Source organism: Oncorhynchus masou, chromosome 24, assembly GCF_036934945.1.
Source record: "Oncorhynchus masou masou isolate Uvic2021 chromosome 24, UVic_Omas_1.1, whole genome shotgun sequence".
Classification (NCBI taxonomy): Eukaryota; Metazoa; Chordata; class Actinopteri; order Salmoniformes; family Salmonidae; genus Oncorhynchus; species Oncorhynchus masou.
Window position 1 is genome coordinate 26,017,744 of NC_088235.1, and position 24,938 is coordinate 26,042,681.

The following is a 24,938-nucleotide window of genomic DNA, read 5'->3' on the forward strand; positions in this document are numbered from 1 at the left end:
CCGACCCTAAACCTTTTAAATGTAATCTTCAATGAGGTGATGTCAGAGTTGTGATGTCCCATGGGTACTTTTCCATAGTGACATACCTGTTATTCTTGTAGTGCAGGAATGTGTTTTTGTTCTAACATGGGCCCCCTCCGGGCACATAGCAAAGCTGAACCACATATGAGACAACTCCCTGCTGACTGAAAGATCCACTAGATTACGTAACTTCTGATCTGACTTTTCCCTGCCCCGAATGTTTTCAATCAAATTTAAAACACATGCAACAAATGTGAGCTGGTAGATTAGTCAGCCCACACTGGAGAGGGGGACATTTGATTCAAAGCATTGCAGTACCATGGTCCCATGGGGAGTTGAATATTAGGCTGTGTTTATACAGGCAGCTCAAATCTGATATTTTCAGATATTTTTCAGAGCTGATGTGATTGCTCAAATGACCAATTAGTGAAAAAGGATCAGAATCGGGCTGCGTTTACACAGGCAGCCCGATTCTGATCCTTTTTCACTAATTGGTCATTTGAGCAATCACATCAGCTCTGAAAAATATCTGAAAATATCAGATGGCATATCCAGAGACCAAAAAATGACTGAACAGATAACACATTTCTGACAAGTGAGGAATTGCAGTGAATCAGATCCATTTATTTAATGCCTGTAGGGCGGGGTGCTGCTAATGTTATGTAATGGCCCACCATGAAAGGCCTTTCTTCTACTTAGTGCTGCAACAAACAGCAGGTTTTATTCTAGTCACACAGTGGTGCAACAGCATGGCTTTAGTTGAAATAGACACAGTATCACCACTGAATGTACCAATATGCTTTCAATCTGTCGTATACTGTAGCGCTCTGACCAACAGACAGGACATAGAGAACGACAACTCCTCGTCAAACATTACTTCATTATATTTCATTGAGGTTTTGGCAAATCGTTCATGCAATCTACAACCAGTCCCATTCCTATTGAATGTGAATCAAGAGTAGAAATAAAACACACTTGTGAAATAACACTCAATGTTTATATTTAAGGTAGTAAGAAGGGCACCTAGTGCCAGAGAAGAGCGGAAGACACATCCCACTGGGCACAGATGTCAATTCAACATCTATTCCACGTTGGCTCAAAGTCATTTCATTGAAATGACATGGAAACAATGTTGATTCAATCAGTGTGTGCCCAAGTGGATTACTCTAACATAAAATCATTGTTGTGCAAAATCCTGAGTCAAAGTAACCATTAACTAGCTCAAAAATTGCCTCACATTTGTTAAACATAACTCTGCAAACTGAACATACTCCAGGCATACTGTGTAGAGTTTTTACCTCTGGGGATTATTATAGAAATTAAGTTAATATAACAACTCACAGCGAACATTGCATACCTTCAGGACTGGGAGCTGGGCACCCCTGACAAATTGTAGTCATGTTTTCAGAGCAGAGATGCCTATGGTGCCAGCATGATCCTAAACATTCCTGTTCTATGTTGGAGATCAAAGGTGAAGGAAAGAGAAGGCTGATTGGCTGCTGGTGAACGTGAGGTTGTACGTAGGCGTTGTATCACTGTCATCGACACAGAGTAGCGGTGTGTTTGTAGGGGTAACACTCAGACACTCCCTCCCGTCTCTCTTTTCCACCTGAAGCTGCAGATCTCCATTCCTCTCTGTAAGGGTTGATGGACACACAGACGTCCCTCTGGCCACCAGCTCCATGCCACTGAACAAAGAGAGTCTACCCCCACAGGGCTGCTCGATCTGGGGGTCCGTGACTCTGAATGGGTCCCTCTCTGTCTGGAGCTCTGAGTCTTTAACTGTAACATTTGAGGTGAGCTGGGTCTCACCAGTCCTAAACCCAACCTGACTGTCCATGAACTCTTCATCCTGATTAGCAGACCCTCTCTCATCATCAAGGTTGAGATTTAGTAACCTCTCAGATGTACCCCTTTGGGCCCAGCCCAGGTCAGGCAGGGGAGGGGGTTGAGCTTGCCCCCCAGTTGACTGCTCAGTCTCAGGGTCTCTCCCTTTGTGATGGTTAAAGACCGTGATGTCACCTGGGCGTGTTGGCAGTAGCAGTGCGGGACTTGTGGGAGTGGGGGGCTGATCCGAGGAGGATAGAGGAACACCATTGGCTGCTGCTGCATCACATCCGGCACCAATGATTGGCCCGCCCATCAAAGCCTTAAACTGACGAAGGATCTGGAAGGCAAAACCATCCTATTTTACAATTCAAAACTACATAGTGTATATATCAAGAGTCAACCATCGTAGATCATCATCTTCGATTCTAACACCCAGGCTCATCACACTCTGCCTCTCTGGTGTTTACTTATTATTAAAGGTTCAATATGCAGAAATCACCCTGCCATTCCCTGGTTGCTAAAGTTCTAATAGTTCGCTTAATTTCAGTTTGTGACAAAACAAGCAATATAGTGTAGAGAATTATTGTTCCATGTAAGCTGAGTTTCAAGTTCCTTGGTGTCCACATCAGCAATGAACTATCATGGTCCAAACACACCAAGACAGTCGTGAAGAGGGCACGACAACGCCTTTTCCCCTCAGAAGAATGAAAAGATTTGGCATGGGCCCCAAGGTCCCAAAAGGTTCTACAGCTGCAACATCGAGAGCATCCTGACCGGTTGCATCGCTGCCTGGTATGGCAACTGCTTGGCATCTGAATGTTAAGGCGCTACAGAGGGTAGTGCGAATGGACCAGTACATCACTGGGGCCAAGCTTCCTGCCATCCAGGACTTATACAATAGGTGGTGTCAGAGGAAAGCCCATAAAATTGTCAAAGACTCCAGTCACCCAAGTTATAGACTTTTTTTCTCTGCTACCGCACGGCAAGCCTTCAGAGCATCAAACTAACACACAGGTCCTTTCTCAGCTCCTGTCTGCCTGTGGTGGAAGCAGTCACACACTTCCCATAAACTGCAGCCTGAGGAGAACAAGATATTCAGAAGTATTTTGATAAGATTTTAGAGGATGACTTCACTTGTTAGAATAGATGAATCTATGGTCCAAGTAATTTCCAGTCCACACTCAAGTTTCCTCTTGATTATTCCCTAAGAGTCCCCATAGCAACATCGGGGGCCACTGGCACCATGCATAGCAATTGAAGCCTAATTCCTTGGCAGGCAATTCCTGTCCTTCTGAGTTCTCCCACTTACATACAGTACATCACCAAAAGTATGTGGACACCCATTCAAATGAGTGGATTTGGCTATTTCAGCCACACCCGTTGCTGAAATGTGTATAAAATCGAGCACACAGCCATGCAATCTCCATAGACAAACATTATCAGTAGAATGGCCTTACTAAAGAGCTCAGTGACTTTCAATGTGGCACCATCATTGGATGACACCTTTTCAACAAGTCAGTTTGTCAAATTTCTGCCCTGCTAGAGCTGCCCCGGTCAGCTGTAAGTGCTGTTATTGTGAAGTGGAAACGTCTAGGAGCAACAATGGCTCAGCCGCAAAGTGCTAGGCCACACAAGCTCAAAGAACGGAACCACCGAGTGCTGAAGCGTTAAAAGTCGCCTGTCCTCGGTTGCAACACTCACTACTGAGTTCAAAGCAACGTCAACACAATAACTGTTCGTCAGGAGCTTCACACAAGCCTAAGATCACCATGCGCAATGACAAGCGTGGGCTAGAATGGTGTAAAGCTCGCCGCCATTGGACTCTGGATCAGTGGAAATGCATTCTCTGGAGTGATGATTCCGACAGATGAATCTGGGTTTGGTGGAGGAGGAATAATGGTCAGGCTCAGCCCCTTGTTCCAGCAATGTTGCAATATTTTGTGGAAAGCCTTCTTTTTATTTATTTTTCTTTTTTACCTTTATTTAACTAGGCAAGTCAGTTAAGAACAAATTCTGGCCTCGGAACAGTGGGTTAACTGCCTGTTCAGGGGCAGAACGACAGATACCTTGTCAGCTCGGGGATTTGAACTTGCAACCTTCCGATTATTAGTCCAACGCTCTAACCACTAGGCTACCCTGCCGCCCCTTCTCAGAAGAATGGAGGATGTTATAGCAGCAAAGGGGGGAGACCAACTCCATATTAGTGCCCATGATTTTGGAATGAGATGTACGACGAGCAGGTGTGAAACCGAAAGTAAAAAAAACAAAACTTAAGAACGGAAAGCATAGAAATAGCACACACAACAGATTTACCGCTTCGTAGACTTGCTTTCAATGGGAATGAAAGATCTATAACTCATTTCTATTTGAATTTGGTTTGGTCGCCCAAAAAGTGACATATTGCAGCTTTAAAAGGTAATAATTAGATTATGTGTTACCTTGATGGTCTTGTTGGCTACAGGCCCTGGAGGTCCCTCACTCAGCTGGACCAGCCTCCTCTGGGTCACCCCGAAGATTTGCTCCAGAGACAGCAGATCAGAGGTCATGAGACAGGCCACAGCACACAGCGCCCTCTGGTGGGAAGGAGGGAAGCAGCACATTCACACATATTTGAGATCTTTGTTTATTTTTCAAGAGAAACCTGGTCAAAATAGCAGCACATTCAAGACACATATATATTGACTGTACCATCTGGGCAGTCTGTGACGGGTCCTGCAGTCTGCGAGAGAGCAGCTCCACCACCACCTCACAGTTCAGAGTGGAACACCTGGGGACAGATGGGAGGGAATTAAAACATCCAAAAAAACACTGGACAAAAATCAAGGTGAAGGCAGACTAGAACAAAGGTCGAAGCCAATGCTCTAATAACATGCAACCTATTGGTCTGTACTGACTCCTTGATGAAGTGCTGGTTCTCCTCTCTGGACAGGAAGACCTTGGAGCCCTCAGTCATCCTTCTGATCAGCGCCATCTCCTGCCCACAGTCCCCTAACTGCATAGCCTCCACCCTGACAGAGACAGGTGGATGGAGGGAGAGAGAGGAAGACTCAGCATGGTTGACTCATTTAGTATTTTGCTGGTAAAGACTTTTTATATCATGTAATATTTCCACCGTTCTGATAGGTCTCCGGAGCTTTCCCTACTGGCTCCCGATTGGCTACCGGTGCCACCTGAATTGCTGCTACCGCCCCCCGAGACCTGGCAATGGTCTGCGGTCTCTTGACAGGAGTTGTGGGAGGAGCTATGGCTGCTGTCAATCTCCTCCCAGCCCCCACCCACCTGCCCTGGACACCGCTGGGAAACTAAGAGTAGGGAAGAGAGAGAGGGAACAGGCCAGGATTTTGAGAGAAATACAGGCGAAGAAGGCTTTCAGTCCTGTCAAACATATGTAACAACTATGTAATAAAAGCCTAACGATCTAATCAATATAACAGCTGATGTAAAAACACCTTTGGGTCTGTGAGGAGGCACAGTGTAGGCACATGCTGGCACTGCCACCTCTACGAGGCCCGAAGGCGCCACCACCGCCCGGTAGTGGTTGTCATGGAGTCGGATACCCTGGTGTTCCATCGGGGGCAGGACGGCACTGGCCACAAACTCAGTAGCCTTGCGGATCTTGTCCATCAGGGTCTCACCACCTGCCGGAAAAAGGACGTGATATGGATTTGACTGGGTGTATTTGAAATCTACTCAAACAGGTCCACTGAGCCACATGAAACCAAAATGGTGGCCTTGTTGCTGCCACCTACTTGTTGTGTTCTTCCCTGGGCTGTAGCCAAACCCCTGCATTCTGGATCCGTGGGCAGACTCTGACCCCATGCCTGGAACAAAAGACCTCAACGATAAAAGACAACCATTGTACTTGTGTGCCTGCCTTTCCCCACTCTTCCCATCCACTCCCTCTTTTCCACCTGTCTCTTCCTCACTCCTCCCTGCTTCTTTCTTCTTCTCCACCCTCCCTCCTTTTCTCTTCCTCAATCTCTCTGTCAGAAAGATTGGTTTAACTTGATTGTAATTGAGGTCACATCCATTCATTCAGTAGCCAGATGTCTGTCATTAGTAGCAGTATTAGGTCAGAGATTGTTTGTTAACTAATAAGAGAGATACACATGCAATAACAACACAATGTACTCACCCATGTTGGCCATGGCTAGTTTGCATGGAGACGTGCTGCTCTGGACAGAGACTGTCTCTGTGAAGAGTAACCTGGCTAATTCCTGAAGACCGATAAAGACAGAGAGTTTGTGACTTTCAAAAAGACGCATTGGGGGATAGTAATTGTTTTCAACATTGTTTTGGCTCACCTGTGCCGTGGCCCTCACTTTCTGGTACATAGCGGTGCCATGAATGGGGTCAAGAGGACCACTGTAAACTGATATTCAGCATAACACACAGATTCAGTATAACACTCATAGCTCTCCGAAACCCTACTGTCATAAAGAGAAGGATGAAATAGAGACACTGAGATGCATTAGTGGTCACCATCATCATCATCTCACCTGAGGCCTGCTGGATGAAGGTGGAGTTCCGCCTGAGTTCCGTCAGAAAGTGAGGTGATCCGTGACCACAGAGATGGACGAAGATCTTCAGAACCTGGAAGGACAAAAACGATGGAAAGGGAAGAGGCACAGGAGGAACAGATGAATAGCTGATATGATATATGGTGAAGATTAGCTGCATTCTTCTACATTATTCCTCTTCAGCCTCAGTTAACAAATCAAGGTCAAATTCAGTGTTTGGGGGCTTCTTAATGCAGCTGAAAGCCTGGTAACCTGGCTAGCTGAGCTCACCTTTATTTTGACATGGCAGGATTCTACCTGCAGCCTCTCCAACAGGTACTCCAACAGGCACTGACCACACCCAGTGGACTCCTGGGAGATTTCTGCAGCGCCAGGAGGGTAAAGGATACAAACTGTACTGTCTTTGGGTTGACATTGAAAATAATAGGATCTCACTAAATGATCTTTAATATCAGAACACAGTACTGTATCAGCATACAGTGGGAGGTGATGGGGATAAAAGGATACTTCCGATGTCTTCAAAGAGGTAGCCAGGACAGGGCTTTTCGTCATCTGCTGTTGCTTTCATCAGAGTGGGAACCTGAGAGGGTAAGTGATCATGCATAGATTGGCCAACAGATGAACACCAGAATAGACCATTTAGCTAGGATTTGTGTAATTTTATGTTTGGGTTTATAGCGAAAAGCACAAGGTGGTGGGTCCAACGTAATACACTGTGGGAAGAAATCATACCAATTGACAACAGCGTTAAAGTCTTATGTAAGTCTGATCATGAAAAACGATTTCTGTCCTGGGAGAGTGATATCTTATGATGTGCTAGCATGCTAACGTTAGCTAACTAGGTTGCTGTGGTACAGTAAACAGTGGGCGTAATGGGATTTACAAAACAATGTACTGTTCCCCCATAAAATGACATATACGCATTATATCAAAATGTTATTTGCAAGTATTTATATAGGAAAATAACACCTACTTTCTGAAGGAAAGATAGTCGTTCCATGAATGTTGCCATGATTTTGCAATAACTGGAGGCTACACATCTCTTCCTTGGGACTGACAACGAAGGCGGGGTCTACAATGACAGGTAGCCAATCAAACAACTATGGGTAGAACTCATACAATACCATTGGTCCAATGCTTTTAAGTGTAAGGGTAACCATTGGCAAATCAACAAGTCCATAATCCATATTGCCCTAACAAATCACGTTCGTAGATTGCATGCATGTAATTTCCTGATTCAGGGACAACAACATGGCGCTGTCCATGGACTATGTCATCAAATGGTTTGAGTGATATTTTCCTACGAGTGCCATCTATTTCTATGATACTTACTTAATATTGTACAAGAGCTTATGCAGAGGCATTAGATCGTTATTCAATTTATTCAAAGACTATTGATCAAGTGTGTACCTATTGATCAAACGTGTGGACTCGCAGTCGAGAGAGGATGAGATGGTTTCCATAGCTGTTTGCCCAGTGTACTGGTGGGGTGCGTATGTAGCTACTTGCTAGCTACCTAACAAATATGGGCACTGTAGCCATTCATAATCCAAAAGCATCTATACCTGTGGTCATCATACGCTACATGACCAAAAGTATGTAGACACCTGCTCGTAGAACATCTCATTCCAAAATCATGGACATTAATATGGAGTTGCCCCCCCCCCCCTCCCTTTGCTGCTACAACAACCTCCACTCTTCTGGGAAGGCTTTCCACTAGATGTTGAAACATTGCTGCAGGGACTTGCTTCCAGTCAGCCATGAGCATTAGTGAGGTTGGGCATTGATGTTGGGTGATTAGGCCTGGCTCACAGTCAGCATTTCAATTCATCCCAAAGGTGTTCGATAGGTTTGAGGTCATGGCTCTGTGCAGTCCAGTCAAGTTCTTCCACACCGGTCTCAACAAACTATTTCTGTATGGACCTCGCTTTGTGCACGGGGGCATTGTCATGCTGAAACAGGAAAGGGCCTTCTTCCAACTTTGTGGCAACAGTTAGGGGAACAGTTTCATCTAGAATGTCATTTGTATACTGTAGTGTTAAGATTTCCCTTCACTGGAACTAAGGAGTCTAGCCCAAACCATGATAAACAGCCCCAGACCGCTATTCCTCCGCAATATGCCTTCAGGCAAGTAGCGTTCTACTTGCATCCGCCAAACCCAGATTCATCAGTCGGACTGCCAGATGGTGACGCGTGATTCATCACTCCAGAGAGCGCGTTTCCAATTGTGCCGATCCTTGGCATTGCACTTGGTGATCTAAGGCTTGTGTGTGGCTGCTCGGCCATGGAAACCCATTTCATGAAGCTCCTGACGAAGTTATTCTATTGACGTTGCTTCCAGAGGCAGTTTTGAACTGCCTTTGAGTGTGTGGCCTACCGCTTCGCAGTTGAGCCGTTGTTGCTCCTAGACGTTGCCACTTCACAATAATAGCACTTACAGTTGACCGGGGCAGTTCTAGCAGGGCAGAAATTTGACTAACTGGCTTGTTGGAAAGGTGGCATCCTACGACGGTGCCACTTTGAAAGTCACTGAGCTCTTCAGTACGGGCCATTCTACTGCCAATTTTTGTCCATGGAGATCGCATGGCTGTGTGCTCAATTACACCTGTCAGCAGCGGGTGTGGCTGAAATAGCCAAATCCACTCATTTGAATGGGTGTCCACATACTTCTGGTGATGTACTGTATGTAAGTGGGAGAACTCAGAAGGACAGGAATTGCCTGCCAAGGAATTTGGCTTCAATTGATTGATATGCATGGTGCCAGTGGCCCCCGATGTTGCTATGGGGACTCTTAGGGAATAATCAAGAGGAAACTGAGTGTGGACTAGAAATTACTTGGACCATAGATTTATCTATTCTATTCTAACCATTAAAATCTTATCAAAATACTTCTGAATATCTTGTTCTCCTCAGGCTGCAGTTTATGGGAAGTGTGTGACTGCTTCCACCACAGGCAGACAGGAGCTGAGAAAGGACCTGTGTGTTAGTTTGATGCTCTGAAGGCTTGCTTTGTTACAGCAGTGAATGACATATTACAGGGGTTTCATTGTACATTTGATCAAATTGTCTGTTTTTGATGTATCAAATTGTCTTGCAGGCCAAGAAGTATCTTCAACACAACCAGGCAATGGACCCAATGTCCCCTCCATGTTCCATGAACATCATATAGTACTGTATCAGTAATGTGCTGGCAGGTGCTGAAAGACTTCTTGTCTCACCTGTTTAAAATTGGTTCCAGGGGTAATGCCAGGACAGTGTTTGGACAACACTCTTTTCAATAATGCTTTAATGTCATACTGTGTACTAACATGGAGCCCACTACCGAAGACTTGTAGGACTGTGTCTTTATAATATGTCCTTTATGGCTCAGTTGGTAGAGCATGGCGCTTGCAACGGCAGGATTGTGGGTTTGTGTCCTGGGGTCACTGATACGTAAAATGTATGCACAGCACAGATGACTTAGCCGAATTGTAATATTGTTATGTAAATACATGTGTATGGGGTCACTTTTGTTCATGTACACAACACACATTTTGACAACTGAAACTGAATATTTTGCACATTTTCAAAAAATACAATGACTTGAAAGCTTTACAGAAAAATAAACTCTTCTATAGAATAAGTCATGAGCAGTTATGAAGCCACTATTGATGTCCTCTCTCTGTGGAGTCCATTTCATTCGCTGTCCTTATAGTAGCTACAGCACAGTGCACCATTGTAGAAATCAAAGCCACGGTTTCAAATGCTACAAGTTAACAATTAAATTGCATAAATAAACCACCTCTACATTTACATTACAAGTATTCCAGTATTTTGCCTTACATTGTCACCACGAGAGAAGCCACTTCATAAGAAAAACTCAGCCAGGGTTAACGAAACTTACATTTACATGTCAATACAGTTCCTCACTTTGGCCCATTCATTTCACTGCAAGTTACAAGGCACAAAGCAGTGGCACCCACACACAGGATATGACTAAACAAAACAACCACATTAGTTTAAGTCATGGAAAATGTCATGTATGAAAGGTGGAGAGAGTAGAACCAGAGTTATAGATTCAGAACTCCTTTGTGGGTAAAACTTTTGGGAATTGTACATTACACAGTGTACAAAACATTATGGACACCTGCTTTTTCCATGACAGACTGACCAGGTGAATCCAGGCAAAAGCTATGATTCCTTATTGATGTCACTTGTTAAATCCACTTCAATCAGTGTAGATGAGACTGGTTAAAGAAGGATTTTGAAGCCTTGAGACATGGATTGTGTATGTGTGCCATTCAGAGGGTGAATGGGCAAGACAAAAGATTAACGTGCCTTTGAATGGGGTATGGTAGTAGGTGTCAGGCAAACCGGTTTGAGTGTGTCAAGAACTCCTATACTGCTGGGTTTTTCACACTCAACAGTTTCCTGTGTGTATCAAGGACATCCAGCCAACTTGACAACTGTGGGAAGCATCCCTCTGGGGCGCTTGACACCTTGTAGAGTCGAGGCTGTTCTGAGGACAAAAGGGGGGTTGTTGCAACTCAATATTAGTTCTTAATGTTTTGACCAGTCAGTGTAGAAATAAGGTTACACTATACAACACTACAGTAGCAGTTTGTACTCATCAAAATGGAAGTCTGGTTTAAAATCGAGAGGAAAATGTAAGCAAGGAAGCTAACCGATTTATCCTTAATTAAATGTACTATGAATGTTTTCCAAAAATATGTTTTAAAAAAGCAGCATGAGAACATTTAGCTACGTTCAGAAAATAACATATACACTATTTACAGCTCACAATAACTAACATACATTTCAACGGGCTTAACAAAAGCACTACAGTAACAAAAACAAGCACAAGTAATCTCTACAGAGCCAAAATGAAAACTCCACATCACCTAGAAGTATCAAGGGATTTAAAGTGACTCAAATGCAGCCATTGGATAGCCGGATAGGTGGTGCATTGCTCTCTCAAACACACAGAACAAAAGGAAACTTGGCATGTGGTATTGCATAGCTTAACATACATTACAGTAGAGCATTGAGCTTCTTAATAAAAAAACTAAAATAAGTTAATATTTACATACAAATATATTTTAAATAGATTTATGGCAGCATAATACAGCATATTATTATAGAATAGTCTACAATATATTTGATCATTGCTACAATATCTTTATCATCACTATATCTGCAATGTCTTCTGGAATCATGGAAGGAGCATGCTAAAAACAAAACATTCCTATTTGGTAGAAGAACACAGACTAGGGTCGAATGAAGACACACAGGCAGCCCAATGCTGATCCATCTTCAGCCAATAAATGGTATTATGACCAAATCAGATCTTTTGCCAATAATTGGTAAAAAGCTCAGAATTGGGTCGCCTGTGTTAACACAAGCCAGAATGTTCCCTATAACAATCAATGCACCTCACACACTCACACTCCTCCTGTACTGGTCTGGTATTATGAAGACAGGCGGTAAGGCAGAGTGTGATCATGGAACATGACTGTGTGGGAGAGAAAGAATGTGTGTTGTGAATAGTATGAACACCTGTATAACTACCAACTGTACATGTGTGTGTGAGAGAGAGAATAGGGTGTGCACATTCTAACCAACTATATGTGAGTTAGTGTGTAAATACAGGGATTTGCCCAGTCCAACCCAACTGTCCGTGAGTGTATGTTATACCGTATTTATGTGCGTGTATACAGGGTAGCCTAGTGGTTAGAGTGTTGGACTAGTACCCGGAAGGTTGCAAGTTCAAACCCCCAAGCTGCTGTCGTTTTGCCCCTGAGCAGGCAGTTAACCCACCGTTCCTAGGCCATCATTGAAAATAAGAATTTGTTCTTAACTGACTTGCCTGGTTAAATTCGGTGTCCTGTGTGAATCTAAGTGTGCGTTCTCTAATTCTCTCCTTCTCTCTCTCGGAGGACCTGAGCCCTAGGACCATGCCCCAGGACTACCTGACATGATGACTCCTTGCTGTCCCCAGTCCACCTGGCCGTGCTGCTGCTCCAGTTTCAACTGACCTGAGCCCTAGGACCATGCCCCAGGACTACTTGACATGATGACTCCTTGCTGTCCCCAGTCCACCTGGCCGTGCTGCTGCTCCAGTTTCAACTGTTCTGCCTTATTATTATTCGACCATGCTGGTCATTTATGAACATTTGAACATCTTGGCCATGTTCTGTTATAATCTCTACCCGGCACAGCCAGAAGAGGACTGGCCACCCCACATAGCCTGGTTCCTCTCTAGGTTTCTTCCTAGGTTTTGGCTTTTCTAGGGAGTTTTTCCTAGCCACCGTGCTTCTACACCTGCATTGCTTGCTGTTTGGGGTTTTAGGCTGGGTTTCTGTACAGCACTTTGAGATATCAGCTGATGTACGAAGGGCTATATAAATAAATTTGATTTGATTTGATTTGATTAAATAAAGGTAAAAAATAAAATAACACTCCCAGTTACTCATCTCTCTCAAGCTCAGAGGTCTGTTTTATCTGGAGTGTGTGTACCAGTGCTCCCCGAGTGGCGGTGCCTCCAGGGCTGCATGGAAATCCCACCCCCCCATGTCCAAGAAGGGCTCCAGCCCTGGCACACCCATCCTGGAACCCCCAGCCTCCCCTACCCCCAGGGCTCTCCTCCTCCCTCTCAGGTCCATGTCTCCTTGGTCCCTGACCTTCTCCTGGACCCCCTGGTCATGGCCTTTGTGGGTCTTCTCTTCAACAACATCGCTGGAGTCTGACTGGACGGTCGCCCTCTCCTTCAGGTCCCGTCCACTCTTCTTCACAGCCCCTAGTTCTTCTCCTAATCCTGGTTTGACAGGTCCTGGCCCAGCTGCAGCCAGAGCCTGCTCCTCCCGGGCCTTGATGGCGCTCTCCAGCTGTGCCAATTTCTCCTTCTGCTCCTGGTCCTTTTTCTCCATCACCTCTCTCTCCATCTTCTCCCACTGGATCCTCCCTCGCTCCGCTCTCCCTCTCTGCTCGCTCCTTTTCCAGCCTCTCATTCTCTATTCCCTCCTTCTCTACTCTGGAGTTTTCATTCTCCTGCTCTCAACAGTTTCTCCCTCCTCTCCCTATCCAACCGTTCCTCCTCCACCCTCCCCTGCACTGCTCTATCAATCCTCACTTCCTCCAGTCTCTCTTTCTCTATCCTCTCCTTCGCCTTGTCCACTACCTCCACCCCTCCTTTAACGACCTCGTCCTCAGCTTTGGCAGGTGGCAGCTGGGCTGGTTCTACCTTCATCCCCTGTCACCTCCTGACCCAGCGGTACTCCCCTAGCCCCAAGGTCCCTCTCCTTAAGGGCCTCCACCTCTGCCCCTGCCACAATTGCTGCCTCAGCCAAAACGGGCCGTTTAGGGACCTCCAGAAGTACTTCTTGTTTGGCAATAACAGTGGCAACCACTTTGAAGACCTGCTCTTCTGCACTCTTCTCCACAGGGAGGACCTCATTGTGGGGCTGGATGTGAGGCTCGGCCCCTCCGGCCTGTGGAGCTCCAGCTGGCTCCCCAGGCTCCATGGTGTCTGAGGCCAGGGCAGGACCACCTTGAGCTGGGTCTTTGTGTTTGGATGCGCCCCCCTCCTCCTGGACCCCCTTCTCTGCATCAGCCTCTGAAGCTCCATCTGTCGTAATACAAAGATCGTTATTTACTTTCCCTTTTAATAACCAAACAGTTGAATTACTCAACACTTAGATACACATCACAATATAAAGACAGAACACGTATGAGTGTGCACACGCTGTGTGTCTGTACCAGTCTTTCTGGGGTGCATCTCCTGGTGCTGTTCCTGTATGACAGCCAGTAGTTTCTCCTGCTGGTCCAACAGTCTCTTCTGCTGCTCCTGCTGCTCCTTTATAACCTGCAGCAGAGCAGCATGGTCCAACTGACCCTCTACATGGGGGATACAGGGTTAGAACACACCAAACACACACAGGGGGAGTCAATTACAAGTGGGTTGAATATACCATTCATAAATCATATATTTGGAGGTATTGGAGGGAGAAAGGGTATTCGATTTATCCAGACAAACAGTATAGGGATGTGTTTAAGGGGGGGGGCTAGCGAAGGGATAACTCAGTCAAATTAATGTTGGGTATGGTTGCTACAAACAACAACAGTTTGGACAAGGTGGGGGGGGGGGGGGGGGGGGGGTTAGAACTTGAGGGTCATGGCCATTTGGGTTAGGGGGACACAGAATTAAAAAGTTGAGTGACGATGTGAATACAGAGAGTGAGAGAAACACTTTGAACACACTAAACATACATGAGTTATCTATCCAAAACAGAGATGTATGGATAAACCACTACTCCAATCCTTTTGTCTCTATAACAAAGAACAAAGAACAAATAGCAAAAACGTATACATGATCAAATACAAATCTTAGAATCAACTATTAAAGACTACCAGATTCTCCAATTACATTTATTGAACTACAGGACAAAATATAAACCCTCCAACCCAAAAAGGTCTGTGGTGTTGATGATATCCTCAATGAAATTATAAAATATACAAACTATAAATTCCAATTGGCTATACTTAAACTTTGTAACATCATCAGCTCTTGCAACTTCCGCAATATTTGGAACCAAGGACATATCACCCCAATCCATGAAAGTGGAGACAAATATGACCCCAATAACTACCGTGGGATATGCGTCAACAGCAAACTTGGGAAAATCTACTCCATCATCAACAGAAGACATTTCCTCAGTGAAAACAAAGTACTGAGAAATTGTCAAATTGGCTTTGTACCAAATTACCATACAACAGACCACGTATTCACCCTGCACACCCTAATTGACAAACAAACCAAAACAAAGGCAAAGTCTTCCCCTGCTTTCTTGATTGCAAAAAAGCTTGACTCAATTCGGAATTAGGGTCTGCTATACAAATTGATGGAAATAGAACAGTGCGTGCTTAAAATGAGCAAAAAAACACATTTCTTTCCACAGGGCCGTGGGGTGAGACAGGGATGTACAGTACCAGTCAAAAGTTTAGACACACCTACTCAATCAAGGGTTTTTCTTTATTTTGACTATTTTCTACATTGTATAATAATAGTGAAGACATCAAAACTATGAAATAACACGTAGAATCATATAGTAACCAAAAACATGTTAAAACAAATCCAAATATATTTTAGATTTGAGATTCTTCAAAGTTTCCATGATAACAGCTTTGCACACACAAGGCATTCTCTCAACCAGCTTCATGAGGAATGCTTTTCCAATAGTCTTGAAGGAGTTCCCACATATGCTGAGTACTTGTTGGCTGTTTTTCCTTCAAAAACCAAGATGGCATAGCAGTTCAGACGTCTTTTGTCCTCGTCTTGTCCCGTATATATAACTTTTTTCACATACATTTTTCAAATTTTCCATAAACTCATCTTCAAAACACTCTCCTGCAACCCACCTCACCAATTTATATTTATAAAAAAGTATTATTTACCTCAAATCTGTAATCCTCCAAGAAGCTAGACAGAAACTCCAAGGAGCTAGCCAGAAGCTAGTTCAGAAGCTAGTTCAGAAGCTAGTTCAGAAGCTAGATCGCTTCTTTACTGGCAAATCGTTAGTATTCAGCTAACCACGGTTTGTGGTCATCAGCTGTCTTTTAGCTCGAAAATCTATCGCCAGTTTTGTACGGCGCAGCACAGCGCGGCTCAGAACATACCGGACCAATTTTTCTCTCCATGTTCCTGGATTTCAACCGCTAACTCTGGACATTCATACCTGGATCTCACAGCTAGCTAGCTGCTATCCGTGTGATTATCGGCTTTCGTCGATTCCGGAGCAAACATCAATTATTCCGGAGCTAGCCAGCTGAAGAGTTCCATCAATTACTCCTGGGCTGCAGTCACCTATCCGGACCCGTTTTACTGCCTACGCGGAGCCCCACCGGGCCTTCACAACTGGACTGCCGACGTTATCTACCTGAAGGAGTTATCCGGCTGGCTCCTCCGTCACGACGTTACCTGAGCGCCAATCTGCGGCCTGCTAACCATTAGCTGTTTTATCGGCTGCTATCTGAATAGACAATCGGACAATTTATTTATTTATATTATTACTATTTTTAATTTTTTGTCTTTTTGGGCCTCTATAACTATATCTATTGTTTTTATTTTTGTTGTTGTTGTGTGATTTGGATTAATCCCCTCTACCACATGGAACCCCACTAATCTACTGACGGAACGCAAGAGGTGGCTAAGGAACGCAAGAGGTGGCTAATAACAGACCTCCATCCTATGCTAGCTTGCTACCGATGGCCTGGCTAGCTGTCTAAATCGCCGTGACCCCCAACCAACCTCTCCACTCACCGGACCCTTTTGATCACTCGACGAAGCATGCCTCTCCTTAATGTCAATATGCCTTGTCCATTGCTGTTCTGGTTAGTGTTTATTGGCTTATTTCACTGTAGAGCCTCTAGTCCTGCTCACTATACCTTATCCAACCTATTAGTTCCACCACCCACACATGCAATGACATCTCCTGGTTTCAATGATGTTTCTAGAGACAATATCTCGCTCTTCATCACTCAATACCTAGGTTTACCTCCACTGTATTCATATCCTACCATACCTTTGTCTGTACATTATACCTTGATGCTATTTTATCGCCCCCAGAAACCTCCTTTTACTCTCTGTTCCAAACGTTCTAGATGACCAATTCTTATTGCTTTTAGCCGCACCCTTATTCTACTCCTCCTCTGTTCCTCTGGTGATATAGAGGTGAATCCAGGCCCTGCAGTGCCTAGCTCCACTCCTATTCCCCATGCGCTTTCTTTTGACGACCTCTGTAACCGTAATAGCCTTGGTTTCATGCATGTTAACATTAGAAGCCTCCTCCCTAAGTTTGTTCTATTCACTGCTTTAGCACACTCTGCCAACCCGGATGTTCTAGCTGTGTCTGAATCCTGGTTTAGGAAGACCACCAAAAATTCTGAAATGTTAATTCCAAAAACTACAACATTTTCAGGCAAGATAGAACTGCCAAAGGGGGCGGTGTTCCAATCTACTGCAAAGATAGCCTGCAGAGTTCTGTCCTACTATCCAGGTCTGTACCCAAACAATTTGAACTTCTACTTTTAAAAATCCACCTCTCTAAAAACAAGTCTCTCACCATTGCCGCCTGCTATAGACCACCCTCTGCCCCCAGCTGTGCTCTGGACACCATATGTGAACTGATTGCCCCCATCTGTCTTCAGAGCTCGTGCTGTTAGGCGACCTAAACTGGAACATGCTTAACACCCCAGCCATCCTACAATCTAAACTTGATGCCCTCAATCTCACACAAATTATCAATGAACCTACCAGGTACCTCCCCAAAGCCTTAAACATGGGCACCCTCATAGATATCATCCTAACCAACTTGCCCTCTAAATACACCTCTGCTGTCTTCAACCAAGATCTCAGCGATCACTGCCTCATCGCCTGCATCCGTAATCGGTCAAACGACCTCCACTCATCACTGTAAAACGCTCCCTGAAACACTTCAGCGAGCAGGCCTTTCTAATCGACCTGGCCGGGGTATCCTGGAAGGATATTGATCTCATCCCGTCGGTAGAGGATGCCTGGATATTTTTTTAAATGCCTTCCTAACCATCTTAAATAAACATACCCCATTCAAGAAATTTAGAACCAGGAACAGATATAGCCCTTGGTTCTCCCCAGACCTGACTGCCCTTAACCAACACAAAAACATCCTATGGCGTTCTGCATTAGCATCGAACAGCCCCCGTGATATGCAGCTGTTCAGGGAAGCTAGAAACCATTATACACAGGCAGTTAGAAAAGCCAAGGCTAGCTTTTTCAAACAGAAATTTGCTTCCTGCAACACCAACTCAAAAAAGTTCTGGGACACTGTAAAGTCCATGGAGAATAAGAACACCTCCTCCCAGCTGCCCACTGCACTGAAGATAGGAAACCAAGACTTGTTTATACTGTATTATTGACTGTATGTTTGTTTTACTCCATGTGTAACTCTTATTTCATCACATTCCCAGTGGGTCATACATTTACATGCACTCAATTAGTATGGTAGCATTGCCTTTAAATTGTTTAACTTGGGTCAAATGTTTCGGGTAGCCTTCCACAAGCATCCCACAATATGTTGGGTGAATATTGGCACATTCCCCCTGACAGAGCTGGTGTAACTGAGTCAGGTTTGTAGGCCTCCTTGCCCACACAGGCTTTTTCAGTTCTGCCCAAAAATATTCTATGGGATTGAGGTCAGGGCTTTGTGATGGCCACTCCAATACCTTGACTTTGTTGTCCTTAAGCCATTTTGCCACAACTTTGGAAGTATTCTTGGGGTCATTGTCCATTTGGAAGACCCATTTGCGACCAAGCTTTAACTTGTTTAACTGATGTCTTGAGATGTTGCTTCAAAATATTCACATCATTTTCCTACCTCATGAAGCCATCTATTTTGTTTAGTGCACCAATCCCTCCTGCAGCCAAGCACCCCCACAACATGACGCTGCCACCCCCGTGCTTCACGGTTGGGATGGTGTTCTTCGGCTCGCAAGCCTCCGCCTTTTTCCTCCAAACATAAAGACATCATTATGGCCAAACAGTTAACTTTTTGTTTCATCAGACCAGAGGACATTTCTACAAAAAGTATTATCTTTGTCCCCATGTGCAGTTGCAAACCGTAATCTGGCTTTTTTATGATGGGTTTGCTGAGCGGCCTTTCAGGTTATGTCGATATAGAACTCGTTTTACTGTGGATATAGATACTTTTGTACCTGTTTCTTCAGCATCTTCACAAGGTCCTTTGCTGTTGTTCTGGGATTGATTTGCACTTTCGCACCAAAGTACGTTCATCTCTAGGAGGCAGAACGCGTCTCCTTCCTGAGCGGTATAACAGCTGCGTGGTCCCTTGGTGTTTATACTTGCGTACTATTGTTTGTACAGATGAACGTGGTGATGTCAAGCAAAGAGGCACAAAGTTTGAAGGTAGGCTTTGAAATACATCCACAGGTACACCTCCAATTGACTCAAATGATGTCAATTCGCTTAACAGAAGCTTCTAAAGCCATGACATAATTTTCTGGAATTTTCCAAGCTGTTTAAAGGCACAGTCAATTTAGTGTATGTAAACTTCTGACCCACTGGAATTGTGATACAGTGAATTAAAGGTGAAATAGTCTGTCTGTAAACAATTGTTGGGAAAAGTACTTGTGCCATGCACAAAGTAGATATCCTAACAGACTTGCCAAAACTATAGTTAGTTAGCTATGTATAGTTAGTTAACAAGAAATTTGTCGAGTGGTTGAAAACCGAGTTTTAATGACTCCAACTTAAGTGTATGTAAACTTCCGACTTCAACTGTAGGTACATGGTTGCAAAGGGCATCAGTGCCTTAACAGCGCGATTTGCCAAGGCAGGATACTCTGAGCCCGATCCAGAAATCTGGCAGTGGCTTCTGATTAAAATCAGTTCTCACAGAACCGCTTGTTGCAATTTTGATGAGGCTCTCTTCTTCAGATTTAAGTAAGTGGACTGGAGGCAGGGCATGAAAGGGCTAACAAATCTAGTTGTTGGTGTCATCTGTTTCGGGAAAGTACCTGCGTAATTACGCAATCAACTCACTCAGGTGGTTCGCTATATCAAATGTGACATTGTCCGTAAGCATGAGTTCATTTGCACACATAATATGATACAATGATGGAAAGACCTGTGTGTTGTCCTTGTTAATGCAGACAGAAAGGAGCTCCAACTTCTTAATCATAGCCTCAATGTTGTCCCGCACACTGATTATAGTCGCAGAGAGTCCCTTTAAATCCTTGATTCAGATCATTCAGGTGAGAAAAAAAACACCCAGTCGTGTGAAAAACTCATCATCATGCAAGCAGTCAAGACAAGTAAAAATTATTGTCTCTTAATAAAAATAAAAAAAACTTGTCAATACTTTGCCCCTTGATAACCAGCACACTTCTATTTGTTGTAAAAGCGTTACATGGTCGTTGCCCATATCATTGCATAGTGCAGAAAATACATGAGAGTTCAGGGGTCTTGCGTTAACAAAGTTAACCATTTTCACTGTAGTGTCCAAAACGTCTTTCAAACGGTCAGGCATTCCTATGGCAGCAAGAGCCTCTCGGTGGATGCTGCAGTGTACCCAAATGGCACAGGGAGAAACTGCTTGCACGTGCGTTAACACTCCACTATGTCTCCCTGTAATGGCTTTTGCGCCATCATAGAATTCACTGGCTTGTATGCGAAGCAGTAATTGTTTCAAAACATCTCCTGCCATGTCACTGATGCGTCATGAAACAGTGTTGTTTGATGAAGTCATTGTCTGTATAGGTTTTTTGGGCCTTTTCCCCCAACATTGTCCCAGCCATATCCGCGGCAGCAGGAAGAATTAAGTCCTCCACAATAGTATGGGGCTTGTCTGTCCTAGCCACTCGGTAGCTCACCATATTAGACACATCTAGCCCCTTCTTATTAATGGTATCTGTTGCTTTTACACGTCCTACTTCTCGAAAGTCGTCTTAATTCTCGCTCAAATAACTCCTGTGGCTTATTTTTCCAATTGGCATGTTTTGTTTCTAAATGTCTGCGCAACAGTGAAAGTTTCATAGAGTTGTGAGATAGTACTTTGCACATATAACACACTGTGGCTGAGGAAAGGCACTACACCCAATATAAGTGAACCCCAAATCAATGTAGATCTCATCATATTTGCGCCTCTTCGATGGTCCAACGTCCCTGTCTGTTGTTTGGTGCTTTCCCTGGTAAGGGCCAGTAGCTCTTTGGCTGCATCAGATTCACAACCCTCAGTGTCCATGCTAGCTGGGCTAACAACAGATGTAGAATTACTGATGCTAGCATTGGATGTGCTCGTGGAAGCAGAACAACTTGTGTCGTCGACAGGTGAAGTACTGTTGGTAGTAGCAGTATGATGTCCTAGTAGTAGTAGCAGTAAAGCTGGTATGTGTCTCTATGGACACATCTATCAATTGTCGAGCAAACGGAATGAGCAGCAACTACATACGGACCGTTAATGGAATTCCCACGAGAGAGTAGCGGTTAATGTGATTGGATGTTAATTATTTGACTGGGCTACCTGTATTTGACATTGTGTTGTTATTTCGCTGAACACTAGATGGTTTAATTTTATTTTTGGCAGTGAAACAAAGCTACTCGGAGAAGAAAAAAAAAAACTCACCCAAATGTATAGCCCCATTTTGAAATATAAATGTTATTTAAAAAATACATGTGAATCACATTTTTATTTGGCGAACCCCCGACGGCATTGCACGTAGTACCCCAGTTTGGGAATACCTGCCCTAGAGCACACAACAAACTATACATACCTCGGCCTAAACATCAGCGCCACAGGTAACTTCCACAGAGCTGTGAACGATCTGAGAGACAAGGCAAGAAGGGCCTTCTACGCCATCAAAAGGAACATAACATTCGACAAACCAATTAGGACCTGGCTAAAAATACTTGAATCAGTTATAGAACCCATTGCCCTTTATGGTTGTGAGGTCTGGGATCCGCTCACCAACCAAGAATTCCCAAAATGGAACAAACACCAAATTTAGACTCTGAATGCAAAAATCTGCTAAAATATCCTCTGTGTACAATGTAAAACACCAAATACATGCAGAGCAGATTTAGGCTGATACCAGCTAACTTACAAAATTCAGAAAAGAGCCGTTAAGTTCTACAACCACCTAAAAGGAAGTGACTCCCAAACCTTCCATAACAAGTAGAGAGAACGACAGAGCGACAGAAGGCGAGGGATGAGTTCATACCTGCAACCAGCTTTTTTATCACTGTGACAGGAGCCAGTATACAGGAAAAGAAAGGAGAGAGACAAGAGTTAGAGGAGAGAAACCAAAAACCTGATGTGGAGTATCCTGAGTGAATCAACCCAAGTCTGTCTGCCCTGCCCTGCCCGTCTACCCTTGTCTGGTCTGTCTACCCTGGTCTGGTCTGGTCTGTCTACCCTGGTCTGGTCTGTCTACCCTGGTCTGGTCTGTCTACCCTGGTCTGGTCTGTCTACCCTGGTCTGGTCTGGTCTGTCTACCCTGGTCTGGTCTGGTCTGGTCTGTCTACCCTGATCTGGTCTGGTCTGTTTACCCTGGTCTGGTCTGTCTTGTCTGAACTGTTAACCCTGGTGCTTGTTCTGTACTTCAATCCTACTCTTATTTTAATTTTATTTTTCTTTAATCTTGCTTATCCTTAGTGCAATTTCCACTCCTCCACTTACCATCCATCTTGTCCTCTACTCCTCTCTCCTTAACCTCTGGAACAGCAGCCCCCTCTGCTGCCACGGGAACCACTGCTTCAGCAACTGGGGCCGCCGGCTCACCTAAACCACATGGTCAAAGGCCAGGTGTCCAACACATCTACAGCCAATCAAATCACAGAGAGCATCTGAGATGATTGAATGTTCTGGATAAAGACCAGTCATACTCACGTTTCCCAGCAACCTCTGGGGCTTTGGCCGCATCAACCAGCGCCTGCTCAGCCACCACATCCTTCCCAACAAGCATTGGGGCAATTTTCTCCACTTGATTTAGGGTTGGGACTTCCTGTTTCTTCCCTGCCCCCGGGTCAGGCTTCTCCAGCACCGTATTGGACTGTACCTCGGCTCCTCCCACTTCCTCCTTTTTCACCAACAAAGGAAGTTTCTCCTCCTCCTCTCCTCTCTCTTTATTCTTCACCTCTTCCTGGTCCGCCACCCCCTGACCCTCACACTCTTCTCCTCCCGCTGCAGGTTGGTTCTCCTCCTCCAGCTTTGTGTCATTCTTCCTCTTCTCTATCTGGACCTCATCATGGGGGATGGGCGGCTCGTGCCGATGGGCCTCCCCGTCAGGTACTGCCACACCTGGAGGAGGGGGAATACACACAGCTATAACACATGGAGTTTCAGGTGTTGCTGTAAATAGTATTCTGACAAACAACCCATCACTCATAGATTATTGCTTTTCTTCTATGTTCTAGTCTAGTGGATTCCCCCTGGTTCTATAGCGTTCCCCCTGGTTCTATAGGGTTCCCCCTGGTTCTGTACCTGCATCAGGGCGGTCCAGCTGCACTTCCTCCTCCTCCTCCTTCCTGTCTGGAACTCCTTGTTCAGGTCCTTTGATCTGGGGGGGCTCAGCCTGTTCCTGCTGTCTCTCTACTGGACGGACTGGCTCTAAAGCAGCAGGGGCCTTATGCCCCTCCAACACAGGCTTCACCTCAGGCTGTTTTGCTACCACCGGCTTCTCTACTGCTGGGAAGGAACAATTTGTTTGTATGTGTAAGAGCCACTAGATGGCAGCAGAAATCTAAGCTATAAAGAGATGCAACACTAATACGGACCTACAATACAACCTAAGAGAATGAGAAGGGGACAGAGAAGACAGACAGCGAGGCAGAGAGCGAGCGAGGCAGAGAGCGAGCGAGGCAGAGAGCGAGCGAGGCAGAGAGCGAGCGAGCCAGGCAGAGAGCGAGCGAGCCAGGCAGAGAGCGAGCGAGCCAGGCAGAGAGCGAGCGAGCCAGGCAGAGAGCGAGCGAGCCAGGCAGAGAGCGAGCGAGCCAGGCAGAGAGCGAGCGAGCCAGGCAGAGAGCGAGCGAGCCAGGCAGAGAGCGAGCGAGCCAGGCAGAGAGCGAGCGAGCCAGGCAGAGAGCGAGACAGGCAGACAGCGAGCCAGGCAGACAGCGAGCCAGGCAGACAGCGAGCCAGGCAGACAGCGAGCCAGGCAGACAGCGAGACAGACCGACAGCGAGACAGACCGACAGCGAGACCGACCGACCGCGAGACCGCCAGACCGACCGCGAGACCGCCAGACCGACCGCGAGACCGACCGACCGACCGACAGCGAGACCGACCGACCGACCGACCGACAGCGAGACCGACCGACCGACCGACAGAGAGACCGACCGACCGACCGACAGCGAGACCGACCGACCGACCGACAGCGAGACCGACCGACCGACCGACAGCGAGACCGACCGACCGACCGACAGCGAGACCGACCGACCGACCGACAAGCGAGACCGACCGACCGACCGACAAGCGAGACCGACCGACCCGACCGACAAGCGAGACCGACCGACCGACCGACAGCGAGACCGACCGACCGACAAGCGAGACCGACCGACCGACCGACAGCGAGACCGACCGACCGACCGACAAGCGAGACCGACCGACCGACCGACAGCGAGACCGACCGACCGACCGACAGCGAGACCGACCGACCGACCGACAGCGAGACCGACCGACCGACAGCGAGACCGACCGACCGACAGCGAGCGAGACCGACCGACAGCGAGCGAGACCGACCGACAGCGAGCGAGACCGACCGACCGACCGACAGCGAGCGAGACCGACAGCGAGTGAGACCGACAGGCAGGCAGCGAGACAGGCAGGCAGCGAGACAGAGAGAGCGAGAGACAGAGAGAGCGAGAGACAGAGAGAGCGAGAGACAGAGAGAGCGAGAGACAGAGAGAGCGAGAGACAGAGAGAGCGAGAGACAGAGAGAGCGAGAGACAGAGAGAGCGAGAGACAGAGAGAGCGAGAGACAGAGAGAGCGAGAGACAGAGAGAGCGAGACAGAGAGCTAGAGACAGAGAGAGAGAGACAGA

At 45.8% G+C, this 24,938-nt stretch overlaps 1 protein-coding gene and 1 pseudogene across 1 annotated transcript; both read right to left on the minus strand.

Moving 5' to 3' along the window:
- Positions 1 to 620: 620 nt before the first annotated feature.
- tepsin (TEPSIN adaptor related protein complex 4 accessory protein) lies at positions 621 to 7,497 on the minus strand. Its single transcript, XM_064933472.1, has 13 exons — positions 7,345 to 7,497; positions 6,879 to 6,951; positions 6,642 to 6,733; positions 6,351 to 6,444; positions 6,156 to 6,223; positions 5,987 to 6,068; positions 5,601 to 5,672; positions 5,301 to 5,489; positions 4,964 to 5,153; positions 4,746 to 4,859; positions 4,540 to 4,618; positions 4,290 to 4,424; positions 621 to 2,188 (listed from the first exon to the last, which is right to left on the minus strand). Exons 1-13 carry the CDS (start codon positions 7,381 to 7,383, stop codon positions 1,487 to 1,489), a joined length of 1,929 nt encoding a protein of 642 aa, XP_064789544.1. The 5' UTR covers positions 7,384 to 7,497; the 3' UTR covers positions 621 to 1,486.
- A 2,418-nt stretch (positions 7,498 to 9,915) lies between these two features.
- Positions 9,916 to 24,938, minus strand: part of LOC135511940 (putative sodium-coupled neutral amino acid transporter 10) — a 40,176-nt pseudogene continuing 25,153 nt past the window's right edge.